Source organism: Schistocerca gregaria, chromosome 2 (assembly GCF_023897955.1).
Source record: "Schistocerca gregaria isolate iqSchGreg1 chromosome 2, iqSchGreg1.2, whole genome shotgun sequence".
NCBI lineage: Eukaryota > Metazoa > Arthropoda > Insecta > Orthoptera > Acrididae > Schistocerca > Schistocerca gregaria.
The window spans coordinates 379,933,273-379,952,828 of NC_064921.1; the positions used below are offsets into that span (position 1 = coordinate 379,933,273).

Consider the following 19,556-nt stretch of genomic DNA (forward strand, 5'->3'; position numbering starts at 1 on the left):
TTGCTTTTTTTGTCACATCAAGACATCAACTTAGAAAACAAATGTGCTCTTGTCAAAATGAAGCACAGGGCTTGGATGTTAGAAATTTCAATGAAAAACAACAACAATTCTAGGTAATATATGGCATTAAAAGAAAATATATCTACATTATGGTTCAAACCTACGAAATACTCAAACATCTATGCCAGCTTCTATTATGATCACATATCTAACATACATACCTAAACTAAAAATAAACCACTGCACAATCCAAATGGAATATAAACACTAATTTCAGAACAGAAGAGGTATTGACCAGCATTTGTTAGGTTGCTGAAGAAAAACTGCAACCTAAAGGTCAGACTATAATCTTTTCCTACATAGCTGCCTGCTGCCCAATAACTCTTCAGTATGGTGAGTAATGGAGTTACTTAATGACCATGATCATTATACTAAAAGGATAATCTCGAAAGCAAACTGAGGCTACAACGATACTCTCCCTGAACCAGTCGGTCAGGCTAACATATACCCTACTTAATCAACCCCCAACCCAGGCATTACTTATTTCACAGGAGTGTTCAGTCCTGGATAGGCAGCCATTTGTAATTGAGCTCCCATTTCCACTTCCGACAGATACAAAGTACATAAAGGTGTCCAGCTTTTAATGCAAAATGCATTAAATCGGTTGATCAAAAATTGATGGGAGATTTCAGAAAGCTATCAAAACACTTGCAAGTTGTCTAGAGAGTTACAACTGGTCATAAACTGAATGAATCACATGAGATGATCTCTGAATTTTGGGTCCTGAGATTTCACAAAGCACCATTCACACAATTTTGAAAAATTGAGCAACAGAGAGTGTGTGCAAGCTGGTCCTCATAATGTTTACAGGCAATTACCAACAGGAAATCTGTTGATTCTTCGTACAAATTTCTTCAACCCTAAGCAGATGAGGACACGTCTTTTAAAAATTATATTGTTCCAAATGATGAACCTCACACATTCTGCTTCATGCCTGAGACCAAACACCTATTACTACCCAGAAATCAAATCGGAACTGGAAAAAGAGGGAGCTAAGCAAGGGCGTAAGTGCTGTCCAAGACAATACTTGCCCCCACATCATCAAACTGTCAATCTCCTACAATACTATGGATGAGTCATAACCACGCACCAACCCGATCCTCCAAATGTGGAACAAAGTAAATAGCACTTGTTTCCCCACCAGAGAGAACTTTCTCTGAAAGGTGCTTAAGCAATGACAAAGAGGAGAAGCATGACATCGAATGATTTCTCGACTACAATATGGTATGCGAGTGTTGCCCTACTGTCTGCAAAAAAAGTGTTGACCAAAATGAAAATAACACAACAAAAGAAAGAAATATCCAAATGGCGTATCAATTTCTCAAAATAAATATTTCTTCCTATTTCTCAAAATAGGAAATTCTGTGTGATCACTTACAAAAAAGAAATAGGCAAAAACATTCAAAAGTTTCTCTTCTCTTTATAAATCGAAACCTTCCTTCAGCAAGTAACACAAGGAGTGTCACACTAATACAACAAATGGACATATATATTCACTTACTGCACCAGAACTAATCATGATTTCCTTACACTATTGTTATTTAAAACTATTAAACAATGTCTTTTGTTTCTTTTAAATTTTCTTGTTTAACAAAGCTCCTTCTCTTCTGCAATTCATCATTATTTGTCAGTACCAGTTGCTAAAAATTTCATTCACATTGTATCTTCAGATTTGTTTTATTTCTCCCATACTGCTGACAAAGTCCTTTAGCATACCTATTTTTGAGTGGAGGTATATAGATCATAGCTTTGGAGCATTGTGAGCAACTCTGGCATTTTAACAATTTCTTAGATTGAAGTTCAGGAATCTAGTGTTTCAGTGTAACAACAATGTGAGAGAGGAGTTATAGTACCACTGACAGTAATGTGGTTAAGACAACATAATAAGACCAACACAAAATAAATGTCACAGCACATACCTTGCTTGACAAAGAGCATAGTCCTTTGATGTCCCAACAACTAACAATTTGTCTGACTGGTTTACAGAAAGTGATGTCTCATTGTCCGAGTAGCCTTCCCTGCGAACAAAGTTTTTACTTAATGACACATAAGTATTTGACAAATAAAATGTAAGCACTGAATGAATCAGAAACAATGGACAAATGGGCTCAAATACAATTTGTTACTATAGCTGTTACTTATTGTAAGAAGATCTGTTGCTCAGTTTTACTATCTCTGAAAACTGATTTGGATGCAGAACCCATGGACGCACAAAAGTTGTGGGTCCTTTTCCCACATGTCTCACATAAGTACCAGTGGCATGCTTCCGCATCACTTGAGAGTTTGACCCCTCATGACTGTGGCCTGGAGACAGAGCGCAGCAAACCTCGTTGAGGTATACTGCAAACCCTATACTCACTTCTGCTGCTAATGTTAATCCTACAATGAACTATGCACACTTCTATCTTCTATATTGCCTGACCACTTCATGGCGGCACATGCTATGGTAGCATTCAACAATTTTGTATAGATCATCAGAATATTTATGTTATTTTAGTTTTTAGTTTTGTTCTCTGTGGTACTAGCTACATTTATTCACTAAACAGACGTTTCCACAGTCACAAAAATTACCATGCATTATATTCTTTGAAATTTTTTCCGACTATGTTGGCTAATCAATGTGTATACACGAGGGGAGGGAGAGGGGAGAGAATGGATTTCCCAGTTAAAAATATACTTTATCCTGGGTGAAAATACATTTTTTCCATATTAAATGACAGTATAGTTTCCCTCGGAGCTGTAAAACTTATCAATCCTTTGAAAGGTAATGGTTTTATACACTGGTGTAGAACTTCCCAGCATTTTAGAGAATGGAACAAAGCAAAAAACAATATATTTTGGAAAGACCTTTGAGGCACAGAAACATGCACACTGCCTCTTTTCTTATTATGAAAGTATAAATACAGATTCCACCAAATACAGCACATTAGTTTCCAAAGCACTAAAATTGAGATTGCGATGCACTTTTGTTAGCCAATCATAGCTCATGTTTCGTGATCTCCCCAGCCAATGACAGCAGATTTCCAAAGCATAGGACACGTTGTAACATTACAGGACATATTGGGACATATTGAAGTATTCGATACTGTAGACTTTTAGGGGATGTCGATACAGATATGCAAAATGTAAAGGGAAACTTTGGTGATGTTTAAATATTGTACTGTGTCAATATTAGGACATTTTGCACAGAAAGAACAAGAATAGAATTAATGTGAATATATATTAGTGTTAGTAACCTATTTTCATTCAATTTTGTAATTATATTTCATTTTGTAAAAGAAAGACTCACTGTTTGCTGTAGCTCTGATTAATTGTATAAATTATCAGTTTTGAGCTAAATTATTTCGTATAACATGGACAAGATACTTTTAAAAACTCACCAGCTAAAGAGAAAGTCTGTAAATGAACATTTAATGCACACTTCTGGAACTTTCTATGGAGAAATTCTATATTATGATCGCAAAAATACGAAAAATTGTGAAAACTGTTTCATAACCTAATTTCGAAAGACGATTTGTATCAAGAAGTATTGCTAAAAAGATTTATTTACGTTTTGAAACACAATTTAAATCATTTTACATATAAATAGTTGTTCAAAATCACTCAAGAAATATCCAGAATCAAATGTCAAGATATTTCTGGAAACATCGGTACAAATCTGGTGAAGGTTATCCAGAAGCTGGTAGAAAAATGTTATAAAATCTATTTGGAAATTATGCTTGTAAGAATTTATATGTACTGATCCTTTTACTTACTTTAATCTGTACTAAAATTCTGTAATGTCTAATTTAGTTTTGGGTCGTGAATTGCTATCGTATTGTAAACAAAACATTGTTAAGGACTCTCATTGTTTGGAAAGATATTAATACACCTAGGAGTTATCAGTTGCCAGTTCGGATATGCAGTGCGGTTAGCTCTGAGAGTCAGTTGTTGAGTCTGTGAAGTCTGTCAGTTCTGTTTGTAAATAAACGTCTGTAATGAAGAATTACTTGTTGTCGTCAATATGAACTCGAGACCTTTTGCACGAAGCAGACACCTCCTAATGCAACGTTTTAATTTGGTGTTGAGGAGCTGAAATGTTATAATTTGGTTGAGGAAGCTGGGATGTTATAATTTGGAGGCGCCGGAGCTGGGATGTTATAATTTTGTGGAGGAGCTGGGATGTTATAACGTGATGTAGTCAGCCATAGCAACATCACTGTTAAGTAGTGTGAACAATCGAACAGGAATAATTGATTGTTTAACTTAATGTATGTATAGTATAGCTACAAGCAAAGCTAAGCTTTCACATGTAATATTGGTCCTTTTTACATGTGCTACCCTTTAAGATGTACCACACACAAATGTGCCAGTAAAATTTTAAACGACATAAATGGCTGGTGTTCGGGTCCAAAATTTTTCTAAGTGGCTGGTTCTTAAAGTGTTAAGTTTTCAACACTCTGTGATTTAAGAAATTCATTGTACTTTCTTACATGTAACATACTTCATCTTGTGTAAAAGGAAATTTACTTTGAAAGTAATGCCTCTCAAACCACCATTGCAAATATTTTCCCACAAGCTGTCAGAAATAGGTCAGTTTCAGCAGTTAACAGAGAGCACTAGAAAACAGACACACTGCAAACGTGCAGCTACAATGATGGAGGAAATCCGTGTGTGGTGCTTTCTCTGCTCAAGTGCCGTTTGTCGCATTTCTGTTCGGAATTTCGTGCATAGTGGGCCATAATGTAACCATAAGCACCGCTGCAGCGTATTGTTTGGAGAAGATATATGGAGTTATTGGAGTTAAGGCGACTGTTTTATCATACCCTATGCAGATATGCAAAAAAGAAAGCAATCCTTGGCACAACATTCATTTCTAAACTAGACTGTACAACTCAAAGTACATAGATGTTTTTATTCATCTAGCATTTCCTATCAGGTTTGCATCCACAGAGCACTGCAAAACGCTAGTAGGAAGGAAAACAAATTTCTTGAAAAAATAAAAACCTGCTCTCTGTGTCACCGAAACTAAGGACAATAAGTGTTTCATCACTTTTTCAAATGGTTTAAAAAATTGTGTGTGAAGCCCGGAAACTGTACAACTGGCAGTTTATATTCTACTCCTGGAGTAAATATAAAGACTTGAAGGGAGTTACAGTGATAAAATACAGTGGTGTTGCCAGTTTATAATTTACCAAAGAATGGCATTCTATAAATTTTAGATGTAAACAACACAAATTAACAAACATCAAGCCTACAGGAGGTACCTGACAAGTGTTGAAATGTCCCGTGATTAAAAAAAGAAAAAAAGTGTTTCATGGAAGACAGGTATGTAAAATTCTGGTAAAGCTGTCAATATATTTGTAACACAGCATTTTATTCAATACTACTGACCAAATTTGATTGCTTAGCCATCTTCAAGTGAACATTTACACGTGTTTGTACGTATATAGCATTAGCAGGTCTTACATTATGTCATAAAATAAACAGGTCATCAGAATACTCCAAGAAAGAGTATCATAAACCATACTGCAAAATTCACTTAAAGTGCACATGTCTAGACTCAAGTATGTCCATACTCACACTAATGTAGGTCCCAAACTGATATGAAACTTTTCAGTGTGGTTTTTGGGATATCAAGTTTTTGGAGTACAGGTACTGCATTAGCTCATGTGGCATTATGCCGTAAGTACCAGAAGACGAAAACATGTGCCTGAAATTCAGTGAATGGTGGAAACCAGCCAATAGTGTTTCAAATAAATTGGCTGCCTCTGTAGAAAAGAGTAATAAAACTCTAATTTTTTAGTAAGCCAACAAAACTAACTTCATTGTTCTGCACAATGATTAATGGTTGATTACCAATAACATGGAAATAAAATGAAATCAGAAAATGAAACTAATATCATATTTAGTCTTCTGTAGTTTTGTGAATTATACCTCCCAGACACAGAAATTGATGTGAGAGCTGTAAACGAAGAGCAAACAGCAAACTCATGAAACAAACACAGGTTATGTGCAGACTTCCCCCTCCCCTACAACTCAAGACTGCTCTGCGCATGCACAAATCTAGCAGTTTGGGAGTCCTAGAAAAGTTTTTGTGGCTAACACATGGCTGCTTGTTGCTACAGCTTAGATAACTAATAGCCACACTTCAAGTAGCCAGAGGCAAGACAAAGTTCTGCTCATATGCAACTTCACCTCTGTGCTTGCACATGAACCTGCGGGCAACTGATCAGATGAAACTAATGTAAACCGTTGTGACATCATACTCATCCAAAGCTGTTCGTTCTTACAAAGAATTGCATAGTTTTCACTGCAAAGACTTTCACACATTTTACTGCCAGCAGAAATCAGTGTGTGCTCTGTATTTTGTTGTAAATGGTACGTTTTCTTTGAAATTTAGGTTTCATTTAGGTGTTTTTCTCTCATTTATGTTTTATTACTGTGGTATGATTCTGCAGTAGCAGGCTAAAGTACAATTCTTTGTTAAAGTTTTAGTTCTTGTCAATCGAAATTACAAAAATTAAAATTAAAACTACAACAATGAAAAATTCCCGGAAATCTAAAAAGTTTCTGGGTTTTCCTGGTTTCCTTCCGGATGAAAAAATTCCCAGATTTTTCTCGGATTTCCCAAGGCGTACACACCCTGCTAGTATACCCTTGAAACCCCCTACCTAATTTAAATTACATGCAGACAGCAGAGCATCACAGTGTGATGTGAAATTGATGTGTTGCATACTAAGACATCAAATATGCTGAACTAGATAAACTCTGCAATGTCACAATTTAGCAATTATCTGCAAGCACAACAACGGCCATCTCCAATGGTGTATTGTGGTTTACTGCTTTGCAGAATGTCTACCCATCATTCAGCAAAGTAACAGAACTGGTTCTTACACTACATGAAGCAATACCTATCATTTTCTGGTATGATACCTGTGTATGGACAGCCAAAACTGAAGAAAATAAACAGCACCCATCAGCTCCCCTTTTTTTGTTAAACAAAACCCTCTATTCACATTACTCTAAAAATGGCAGGAATAGACCGGGAAATTTTTAGTAAATATAACAATTTATGATATCCAATTTCTTAGGCTTATTTCATTGGTTAACAATCCCCTGCAGTAAAAACTACAAGGCTGACTTGGTGGCTTATGGTGCATGAATAATTTATTTGTGTTTTCCTAGAAAACAAAAAGTTCAGTTGGGTATGGTAAAGGGAGGCTAAAAGTTACCAATACACTCACAGAATTCATGCAGCTCATCTTGTCTGAAGTTTTAGACACCACAGAATGTTTGTTTCATCTCTAAAACTGTCACATTGTAAGTGAAGATCCTAATAATGTGTTCTATGCAGATGAAATTGCTGTCACTAGGCTTTTCTAGTAATCTTCAGCTACTTCTGATAACACTGTGTTTAAAAATGAGAATTTAAATATATACATAATTTAAATTAATAAATACCATTAATAATACAGTATAAGAATTAAACACAATTATTGTCATACCTGTTAAATTTTATTTACGGATCTCTATTTTGACTGAGATTTTGTAATGTACCAGGAAACAGGTCAGGTTGGCAAAATGAACAGTTTGGTACCGGTTGGCAAAATGAACAGTTTGCTACCACGTTTGTTTGGTATTATTTGATGCAGTGTCAGACTTTTAATTCACAATATATTTTTAATGATGAATCACTTGATACATCTGGACCACTGCTGTTGCAGCATTACCTTCAAGTCAAGAGAATTTTCTTCAGTTGTGATTTTTATGTGGAACAGTACAAATGTAATATTTCACCAGCAGAAAAATGCCTCCGTCAGAGCACACAAGCAAATATGTTCCTCTTTAAAAGACTGGCAGAAAAGTGGGGAACCAGCTCCCTTAATCATCATTCTGCCCTCTCCTCACCAAAAATTTTGATGTGCGAACATTTTCGTGCTCTTTTAACACAGAACATTCTAAAGCCTTTTACCCAATCACTCTTTGTAGTTAAGCCTTCATACTAAGCATCTATCTATCACTGCCACTATCTATATACGTCTCTCGACCACAGTCTCCTTTTTCTCCCATTGACTTACAGCATATCCTCACTCATTTACACTGTCTCTTTCTGTCTTTCTTTCCCACTGCCAATGTTTCAACCATACCTCGGGAGCTCAAAAATTCTGTTTGGGGGTCCAACGTATGTTTTCCCCTATGCCCAGGTGTTCAAAATTCTGGCCAAAAATGCACCGTCCCTTATATCTACAGTTATGACTCGTCTGTATTTTTCATTTCCTCCAATTCTATGAATGGCATCCACCCATCTGTATTTCCACAGTCCGTCTCTCTTTTTCTCCCACAGCTTCATTCTCCAGCCATCTCTTTTTCTTTTACTGCCATTGTCACTCACTGACTATCTCCTATCTCTTCATCCCCACTGCTCTTGTCTTCATTCATCTCTCTTTCTCTTTCACTGCCACTTTCTCTCTCCAACTTCCACTGTCTCCTCTCTCTTAATGTTTTTTGTCCCCTCTCTCTTCCACTGTCACTGTCTCTCTGGTACTCTCTTTCAAATAAAATAGTGAATCTGATCGATTGTTAATAATTGGCGAGGAAGGCAGAATGAAGATTGAGGCAGTTGGCTTCCCATTTTTCTGTCAGAGTCTTTTAAAGAGGAACATATTTGCCTTTTTGTGCTCTGAAAGGAGCATTTTTCTGCTGGTTCCCTTCTTTTCCTGGTACAGTAGGGAGTGGTGCTTACATAAAACAAACCAGTACAGTTTTGACAGTTTATTTACACATTTCAGAACATTTATGTACTTTAACACTTATAAAGCTGGACGGTTCTAGAAGCTACAGTCTGGAACCGAGCGACCACTACGGTCACAGGTTCGAATCCTGCCTTGGGCATGGATGTGTGTGATGTCCTTAGGTTAGTTAGGATTAAGTAGTTCTAAGTACTAGGGGACTGATGACCTCAGAAGTTAAGACCCATAGTGCTCAGAGCATTTTGAACACATATAAACAGGTGACTATGCTTAATATAAGATTACCACAAAATTGTTAACTTCAAATTTTTTCTGGATACTTCGCCCGTTAGTCACTGAAAAATTCCCTGGCTTATGACTTGTGTCTTTAAAAAAATAAAACTCTTATGAGAAATAATAAGCTTCCTCTAGTTTAAAGGGAGCACAAGACTCCCATCCAATGCAACTTAACTTTACACTACTTTGCATAACAATGCACAACATTTTTGCTACACCAAAGGTAAACCAAAAGATGCGGTGTTTGACTTGCAAGTACACAGAATTTTGTTTGAGAAAATAATTTTTTTTATTAGGTGCTTACACCACCAGGTGGCACCATCTAATAATTTTCATGTCAAGACACCCTTTATAGACGAAGTGCTCATTATACAGAGACAGTGTGGCATAATGTGTTATTGGCGAAAAAATGCTGACTAAAAACATAGTTTTGGTGACCTTATAACCCTTACAATGACTCTAGAACCTTTGCCATGTGTTCACTACGTCTCAGACAAGAAATTACACTGAAGCGCCAGAGAAACTGGTATTGGCATTCATATTCAAATACAGAAATATGTAGACAGGCAGAATGCGATGCTGCAGTCGGCAATGCCTATATAAGATATTAAGTGTCTGGCTCAGTTGTTAGATCGGTTACTCCTGCTGCAATGGCACGTCATCCAGGTTTAAGAGTGTTTCAACGAGGTGTTATACTCAGTGCACAAGCAATGGGACACAGCATCTCCGAGGATGTGATACAGTGGGAATTTTCCCGAACGACCATTTCACTAGTGTACCGTGAATATCATGAATCCGGTAAAACATCAAATCTCCGACATCGCTGTGGCCGGAAAAAGATCCTGCAAAAACGGGGCCAACAAAGACAGAAGAGAATTGTTCAATGTGACAGAAGTGCAACACTTCCGCTAATTGCTGTCAATTTCAATGCTGGGCCACCAACAAGTGTCAGCACGTAAAGCATTCAATGAAACGTCATCGATATGGGCCTTTGGAGCCGAAGGACCACTCATGTACCCTTGATGACTGCATGATACAAAGCTTTACGCCTCACCTGTGCCCATCAACACCGTCATTGGACTGTTCATGACCGGAAACATGTTGCCTGGTTGGACGAATCTCGTTTCAAATTGTATCAAGCGGAAGGATGTGTATGGGTACGGAGGCAAACTCACAAATCCATGGACCCTGCATGTCAGCAGCAAACTGTTCAAGCTGGTGCAGGCTCTGTAATGCTGTGGGGCTTGTACAGTTGGAGTGATATTGGACCCCTGATAAGTCTACATATGACTGGCAGGTGACACGTACATAAGCAGCCTGTCTGATCGCCTGCATCCATTTACATCCATTGTGATTTCCGATGGACTTGGGCAATGCCAGCAGGACAGTACGACACCCAAATCGCCCAGAATTGCTACAGAATGACTCCAGGAACACTCCTCTGAGTTTAAACACCTAACTCCCCAGACATCAACATTATTTATCATATCTGGGATGTCTTGTAACATGCTGTTCAGCAGAGACCTACATCCCCTCGTATTCTTCGCAGAGACCCTGCACGATATTAGGCAGTTTCTTTGGCTCTTCAGTGTATGTGTATATTGATCCTCAGGGTCTTGTTAACAGGTAATGATACTGAAAAAAGTTTCCAGGTTTCCCTAGACCATCATCTTAAGAACATATGGTAAAAGTTTTGACAGTATGTCACGAACAGAAATTACAAAAAAGGTCATCTTCAGAACTGGTACTTTTCGAACCCAAAAATTCTAGGTTTTTCTCATTTTATCAAGAACAGCCCACAACTAAATAGTGGCTTTATGAGCCGCCTAAGACCACACCTAATGGAAAAGAACCAACCACTCTGCTCGATACATCTGAGCTGGAGCAACTGTATAACATTACAATTTTACCCACGTGCTGTAGGATAGCTACAGTATGTCTTTTCCTCTGATAGATCTACAAATGGTTGCTAGGCCACGAGTTATCCAAAATACTTGACTCCTATCTATGTGATTAATATAAATGAGATATGAAAATTTTATTTTCACTTTTTTTTTATTTTCATTTTTTTTTTTTTTCACTTGTTTCTTTTTGCACAGTAGGTACAGAGAGCTGTTGTGCACAGATCAATAATGAAAGGACATAATTCTATCTTTTAATTTTTGGAGAAGCCAACAACAGGGATAAATAGGCCCCAATTATGTTGGGTTTTTTTTTTCATACTTGTTACAAAATATGCACTCGCCCGGAAGAATTGAAGCTACCTCTCTCTCTCTCTCTCTCTCTCTCTCTCTCTCTATCTATCTGATACCTTCACGAAAGAACCAGAGGTTGTAGAGAGTTTCAGGGAGAGCATTAGGGAACAATTGTCAAGAATGGGGGAAAGAGATACAGTAGAAGAATGGATAGCTGTGAGAGATGAAATAGTGAAGGCAGCAGTGGATCAAACAGGTAATAAGCTGAGGGCTAGTAAAAATCCTTGGGTAACAGAAGAAATATTGAATTTAATTGATGAAAGGAGAAAATATAAAAAATGCAGTAAATGAAGCAGGCAAAAAGGAATACAAACATCTCAAAAATGAGAGCGACAGGAAGTGCAAAATGGCTAAGCAGGGATGGCTAGAGAAGAAATGTAAGGATGTAGAGGTCATATCACTATGGGTAAGGTAGAGACAGCCTACAGGAAAATTAAAGAGATCTTTGGAGAAAACAGAAACACTTGCATGAATATCAAGAGCTCAGATGGAAACCCAGTACTAAGCAAAGAAGGGAAAGCAGAAAGGTGGAAGGAGTATATAGAGGGTCTATACAGGGGCAATGTTCTTGAGGACAATATTATAGAAATGCAAGAGAATGTAGATGAAGATGAAATGGGAGATATGATACTGTGTGAAGAGTTTGACAAAGCACTGATAGACCTAATTTGAAACAAGGCCCCAGGAGTAGACAACATTCCATTAGAACTACTGACAGTCTTGGGAGAGCCAGGCCTAACAAAACTCTACCATCTAGTGAGCAAGATGTATGAGACAGGCGAAATACCCTCAGGCTTCAAGAACAATATAATAATTCCAATCCCAAAGAAAGCAAGTGTAGATGTGAAAATTAACGAACTATTAGTTTAATAAGCCATGGCTGCAAAATACTAATACGAATTCTTTACAGACGAATGGAAAAACTGGTAGAAGCCGACCTCGAGGAAGATCAGTTTGGATTCCATAGAAATGTTGGAACACGTGAGGCAATACTGACCCTAATTAGAAGCTAGATTAAGGAAAAGCAAACCTACGTTTCTAGCATTTGTAGACTTAGAGAAAGCTTTTGACAATGTTGACTGGAATACTCTCTTTCAAATTTTGAAGGTGGCAGGGGTAAAATACAGGGAGCGAAAGGCTATTTACAATTTGTACAGAAACCAGATGGCAGTTACAAGAGTCGAGGGGCATTAAAGGGAAGCAGTGGTTGGGGAGGGAGTGAAACAGGGTTGTAGCTTATCCCCGATGTTATTCAATCTGTATATTGAGCAAGCAGTAAAGGAAACAAAAGAAATATTAAGAGTAGGAATTAAAATCCATGGAGAAGAAATAAAAACTGTAAGTTTTGCCGATGACATTTTAATTCTGTCAGAGACAGCAAAGGACCTGGAAGAGCAGGTGAACGGAATGGACAGTGTCTTGAAAGGAGGATATAAGATGAACATCAACAAAAGCAAAACGAGGATAATGGAATGTAGTCGAATTAAATCGGGCGATGCTGCGGGAATTAGATTAGGAAATGAGACACTTAAAGAAGTAAAGGAGTTTTGTTATTTGGGGAGCAAAATAACTGATGATGGTCGAAGTAGAGAGGATATAAAATGTAGACTGGCAATGGCAAGGAAAGTGTTTCTGAAGAAGAGAAATTTGTTAACATCAAGTATAGATTTCAGTGTCAGGAAGTCGCTTCTGAAAGTGTTTGTATGGAGTGCAGCCATGTATGGAAGTGGAACATGGACGGTAAATAGTTTAGACAAGAAGAGAATAGAAGCTTCCGAAATGTGGTGCTACAGAAGAATGCTGAAGATTAGATGGGTAGATCACATAACTAATGAGGAAGTATTGAATAGGATTGGGGAGAAGAGAAGTTTGTGGCACAACTTGACTAGAAGAGGGGATCGGTTGGTAGACATATTCTGAGGCATCAAGGCATCGCCAGTTTTGTATTGGAAGGCAGCGTGGAGGGTAAAAATCGTAGAGGGAGACCAAGAGATGGATACACCAAACAGACTCAGAAGGATGTAGGTTGCAGTAGGTCCTGGGAGAGGAAGAACCTTGCACAGGATAGAGTAGCATGGAGAGCTGTATCAAACCAGTCTCTGGACTGAAGACTACAACAACAACCTTCACTCAATGAAGAACTGAATTTCTTTCCTTTATCTGTCATACTTACTACACTGCACTGAATTAAGTAAAACAATGCACATAATTTTTTAAGGACCTGAGTTAAAAATGCATTGCTTAAGCTTCACATATAATTGATTTTAACTTATATGTTGCAAAGAATGAGCTGTAGATAATATATCAAAATTTTATTTAAAATATCTCATTTTATTTCCAAGTTATTGGGCTTTATAACTGAAGGGTGGTTGTGAATGAGGCACCCATTCATGTCATTGTGCATCACTAATCTCGTGGTTATAACAATCATTATATCTCATAAATAATTCAAGATATTGAAATATGGTTTTTCACAAATGATGGCACGCAACAAGGAACAATGTTGTATGAGAAATACTCAAAAACTTTTTTATTCGTAGAGATACGGAAGTAACTCGTCCACAGCAGTGAGAGGTCGCCAGCTCAGCATGCATTCAGGCCGCTAAAGTGCTGTAGCTAAAACCAAGAGAAACGTGCATACACATCCACAACACCTGAGGAATGGTGTAGCTGGATGTGTGTACTCACTCACAGCAGCGAAAGGGTTGAACGCTGATGCTAACGATTACTGAGGTCCAAAAACAGAACATTTGTATGTCTACATTCAATGATGTGGAAAATATTCTATATAAGTCTCAAGGAATGAGAAGTGAAAGAATTCTTGTAAGTGGAAACATACTGCAAGAGAAGGTTCGCGAAATCGTTCTGTAGATTGGCACTGAAAATTTCAGTACATTCAACGACTGGTTAAATTGTTTTAAAAAACATCATAACCTGTCATTTCAAAGTGTAAGTGGAGAAAATTAGTCTCTGCTCACAGAAAGTGGGAACTATGAAAAGAACATTACAGCACCATGGTTGATACACATTAGAAGCCCTGAACACTGATGAAACTGGCATCTTTTGTGATTTACTTCCTGCAAAATGCAATGGAGGTAGAAATAAAGGACAACCATGTTACTGTATGTAAAAAGTGATGAAACTGAAATGTTGCTTCCAATGTTAATTCCCAGGTGTTACCAAAACATAAAGATGCTACTTTGTATTTATGATTACAACAGCACGCCCTTAGGTGTCAAAAACCTTAACAACTTTTTCGGACATTTAGATGCCAAGAGGGATGCAGCAGAAAAGAAAATTGTACTTCTTATTGACATATGTCTTGAACATCCTAAGGAAACATAATTTCAGAAGAATGTAAATGATGTGTTCCTTACTCCAAACTGCCCAAGTCATCTGCAGCCTCTGAACCAGGGCTTAAGATATTCTATCCAAGTCAAGTACAGAGTAGCAGTAGTATAGAGGTCAATTTTGTTCTTTAAGAGGAAGAAAGTGATGAGGCTCAGTACTGTACAAATGACGCATATGTTTGTTACTGCCTGTTATTCTATAACAAAGCAAGATGCATTTAACTTTTTCACAAGGGCTGGTTGTGATAAATCAGTTGCTGTTGAAGACAATGTTCCTCCACAAGAATGGAGTAGCAAAACTGTCATTACTGAAAATGCAACACTCCAGGATGTTACTGTGATGATGACATCCTGATTTCCGTATCCTAGGTTGATGCATATGAAATGTTTAGAAGGAATACAGGTAGGAGCTGGCAGTGACACTGACGAAGAAGATGAAAAAAGGAGGGTATTGCATCAAGTTTCGCTGCTGCTGTGCAAGGGATTGATGCTGTCAGGAATTTCCTTAACAACAACTTCTTTTACTAAAATATGCTGGATGGACCAAATATACAAGCTCTACTGATTAAAAAAAACCACATGTGTACTGTGAGAAGTGTAATAATTTTATATTTGCTGCATTTAAATCTGTACCACAGCAGATTGCCAATTTTGTAATGAAACCGCACTTATAACACCTAAAAAAGCCTTAGTTATGATTCTTGGTCACTCCTTCCATGTACTCTGGCAAAACCTCCACCTAAGAAACACCCACATTTAAAGGGAAAAATGTATTTGGGTCCCCAGAAATTTGTTAAAAAGGAGTTTTACTGTAAATGGAATGCTATGGAACCAGTGTTTAATTTCCCACTGTGGGAGCTTCTAAACTGAAATTAGCATGAAGGAGCCAGCATTACTCAAGGTAAGTACCAAATCTTATTAACATCATGTCACTCCTTTTTCCAGTTTGTTTACTCGTGCTAAAATAGCTATAAACAAAGCTAAACAGAACTGACAAGATTAGATAAATGTATGATATTTGAAAAGTTGACATTATTATTTGTTTACTAAGCTAGTAATTCATATTTTGGTTACAAACTGGAAATGTAGTTGAATTTAAGGCCTAATCCATTTCACAACATGTTATCATGCGAACAATCCATTAAATAAACAACTGGTCAACTATGTAACTAATAATGTTTGAAGAGAAAAACTAACAAAAAATATACAATACTGTTTCCTTATGGCACTATAATAATTGTTACATACCTCCCAGCCATCAATTTTGGATTCAAGATGCCCACAACAGTACCAAGGGCATGCTTCCAATGTGTGGAGTATGCGGTACCAAACAAAAAGATTGATACTGTTAGTAGAGAGGACTTCAAATCAGAAATCCGCCACACTGTGTAGCTTGAACCCTGAAAACAAAACAAATGCAGGTGTACAAGGCAGAGTAGCAGTAACACGGCCAAACAATAATCTGTATTCAGTCAACCACGTATTATAATTTTACATGCATGGAACATGCAGAATACAGGCAATTAAGCACTACCACTGTCTTCTGCGAGCCTGCTGGTTAGCATGATGGGGGAGGATAGGCTGACAACGGATGTTCAAGAAAATATTGAACCCTTCGCAACAAGTAATAAAGTCACGTATTAGTCATCAACAACTATTTCAGCATAGTGCTGACACTTCTCACGCTCCCACTGGAGCATTGTGGCTAATTATGCATAACCTATGCACAATAGTTGGCTGACTTTTGTGAAATTACTACAACTCTGGATCTCCATCTGCATTGTTTGCCACAAACATTTGACATCCCTCAGCTTACATATTTTACTTACGGTACCTTTGAAACTGTTAATAACTCTCATTTCTCTAGTTCTACTGGTGAGCTTGCTCTTTCCTTTCTCTACTTTTCCAGTTAAAACATACCATAGGAATCTCTCACAGGAAATAATGTGACATACTTGGGTAATCATCCATACATCTTCCTCACATATGATGCAAATGTGCAGTTTGTAGTAGATAGATTAATGGAATATAATTAATATATGAGCAATAACAGAAGCATCATGTTCCTCGACGAGATTGTAATACATTGATAGAATGGTTGAACATATAGTTTTGTACCGTTGTCACCACAGCTACCAATATGACTCTCATTGAACAATGACAGCCACTGTTAAAATTCTCCTCCACTCTACATTTTCCTTGTGCTGAGGATACGTCAGTGTGTGTGTGTGTGGGGGGGGGGGGCAGTAAGTCTTTCCGCTCCCGGGATTGGAATGACTCCTTACCCTCTCCCTTAAAACCCACATCCTTTCGTCTTTCCCTCTCCTTCCCTCTTTCCTGAAGAAGCAACCATTGGTTGTGAAAACTAGAAATTCTGTGTGTGTGTTTGTGTGTTTTATTTATTGTGCCTGTCTACTGGCGCTTTCCCGCTTGGTAAGTCTTGGAATCTTTGTTTTTTATATATTTTTCAAATGTGGAAGTTTCTTTCTAAAAGAAACTTCCTGGCGACAGACCTATTAGAAAATCCTACGAGTTCTGATTATACGTAAGGTCAATGAACAATGTTTGACCACCACACAGATTAACATGTGAAAGACACCCTGTAATCAATGGCAACACACTTTCAATGTGGGTATAAGCAAGACACAGTCCATAACAAGAGAAAAATGTGTCCGTTTATAAATTTAGTGGTGAACATCTTCAGCACAACACATCATCTAAATACCTTGGAACAAGCAAATATTAAAAAGCAATATGAAATGGGATGATCATACAAAATCAGTATTAGGGAAGGCGAGTGGAAGACAGATTTGCTGGAAGAGTTCAGAGAAAATGCAAGGCATTTATAAAGGAAACTGCACACAAGAACATTAGTATGACAACTCTTTCAGACAAATATTCAGAACTTGTCTCAAATTTTTTCATACTTTATGTGCCATTAGACAATTTATAACGCATGACTTCACTCACTGACTTCTACAAAGTTATAAATGCGCTGTTATTATGGTTGCATAAAAATTATGATATATGCCAAGCAAACAACAAAATACTCCACCATGACCATTAACTTTTGAGTTTTAAGATTTTACAAACCAGTACCTGCTTTACACAAATATAATATCTACAGGTCAATAACAAATAGTTTCAAGAACATATTGACAATAGTTATTTCAATGGGCACAAGAGAAAAACTTACAGATTTTGATGTTCGTGGTTGTGATTTGTTCACTATGGCTCCAACAACCACCCAGTCAATTGATGGCTCTTTGTCTGCTTTCATCTGTTTAGCTTGTGCGATTGACACAAATTTCCTGCCTTGCATAAGTTGCTCAACAGTACGCGATGATATCATTGGATTACTGGAACATGAAAAGATATATGTTGGAACTAAGTAAATAAACGTCTTGAGGTTTAAGTTTACAAATAAATTTGTTTTTGGATGAAACCCCCCTCCCCCAACAGCAAGCACAATTTATTCTTTACCAGGACATGCTTTGCTGAAGTTACAGTCATTTTTTTTAAATTTTCTTTCTGTTAAACAATGGCAAAATGTTAACCACCAATAAAAGGATCATTTTATCTACAAATACATAAATTTCAGTTTTAATAAAATATTCACAACACTCGCCCAGATAGCTGCACATGTTAACATGGCGTTTCCATGATTTGGGCGCATGCACCAGCCCCAGATCAAATCCAGCGGTGGATTAATGGCATCGGCCAGTGTGGATATGGTTTTTAGGTTGTTTTCACATATAACTAGGTAAATTCCAGACTCATATCCATATGCCACGATTCACAAACATTTAGAAAACACATGAATGCAACGTTTCGCAGCAATATGAATTAATAAAATTTCTCATGCTTTCAGCTGCGCCAAGTGGTTAAAATCCCATCAGTTGGGCAGTACGGAGATGGTAAGTCTTTTAGCTCCATCAAAGAAAACCTTTTTATGAAGAAATTTGAAGAAATCACCCCTGACACAGCTCCAGCTGTGGAAAGTTGCTGTGGGTGCCTTGATGTTCTGTTGTTGAAGCCATTTCACTTTCCGTTTTGTGAATAAGTCTGAGATGGTTTTTTTACAAGTATGTGTGGATTTTTCTGGTATCTTCCTGTCGAGTCACTTGTTATTTTACTATGCTGTTATCTTCTCGAAATTTTAGGGTTTCTGTAGAAGTTTTATCATTATTTTACCAAATTTTTTTCTTCACTTCTTGTTCCCATCAGTATGTTATTTTGGATTTACTGTAATGCAAAACATAAAAATCCCCAAAAACCACAACAATCAGTAACACTGTATACAAAAAAAAAAAAAAAAAAAAAAAAATTCCGACTGCTTTTAAATTTGTGAATGCTTTCCTCCAAACTCAAGGTTTTATATGTGCAGATAGTAAAGCACATATAATCTCCCTACACTCTTATGGCTCAATGCAGCTACACTATGTAGCTGTACAGAGGTGTGTGTGTGTGTGTGTGTGTGTGTGTGTGTGTGTGTGTGTGTGTGTGTGTGTGTGTGTGTGTGCGCGCGCGCGCGCGCGCGCTCTCACACCCCCCTTCTGGATATACAGGATTTGTCCCAAATTTACCCAAGTTTGATTCTTTTTTGTGTGCCTGTCAGCAAGATTCTTTTTTGTGTGCTTGTCAGCAACTCAATGCTTCTAATGTTCAGTGAGTTTTTACTTTTACTCCTAGATTATTTACATCCTGCCAGAGCTTCAATAACATTTTTAATTCAACAGAAAGCTATAGATTCTTTACATCAGTTACTTAGTTGCTACGTTAAGAGTGCTAGAGGGACAACAAGCATTTGCCAAAGTTTAACATTCATTAGAGACAAAAATTAACTCAGTCTGAAAAATTTTTAGTTAAGAATTAATCTCAGC

The 19,556-nt window shown here is 37.4% G+C and overlaps 1 protein-coding gene across 2 annotated transcripts in view; it reads right to left on the reverse strand.

Moving 5' to 3' along the window:
* LOC126320492 (protein MCM10 homolog) overlaps positions 1 to 19,556 on the reverse strand; it is a 104,788-nt gene that overhangs the window by 75,576 nt on the left and 9,656 nt on the right. For both annotated transcript variants that reach the window (XM_049993994.1, XM_049993997.1), the window contains 3 exons: positions 17,870 to 18,032; positions 15,922 to 16,073; positions 1,980 to 2,078 (listed from right to left, as the gene is read on the reverse strand). In XM_049993994.1, coding sequence (XP_049849951.1) covers positions 1,980 to 2,078; positions 15,922 to 16,073; positions 17,870 to 18,032 — 414 coding nt within the window. The remainder of the gene's footprint in view (positions 1 to 1,979; positions 2,079 to 15,921; positions 16,074 to 17,869; positions 18,033 to 19,556) is intronic.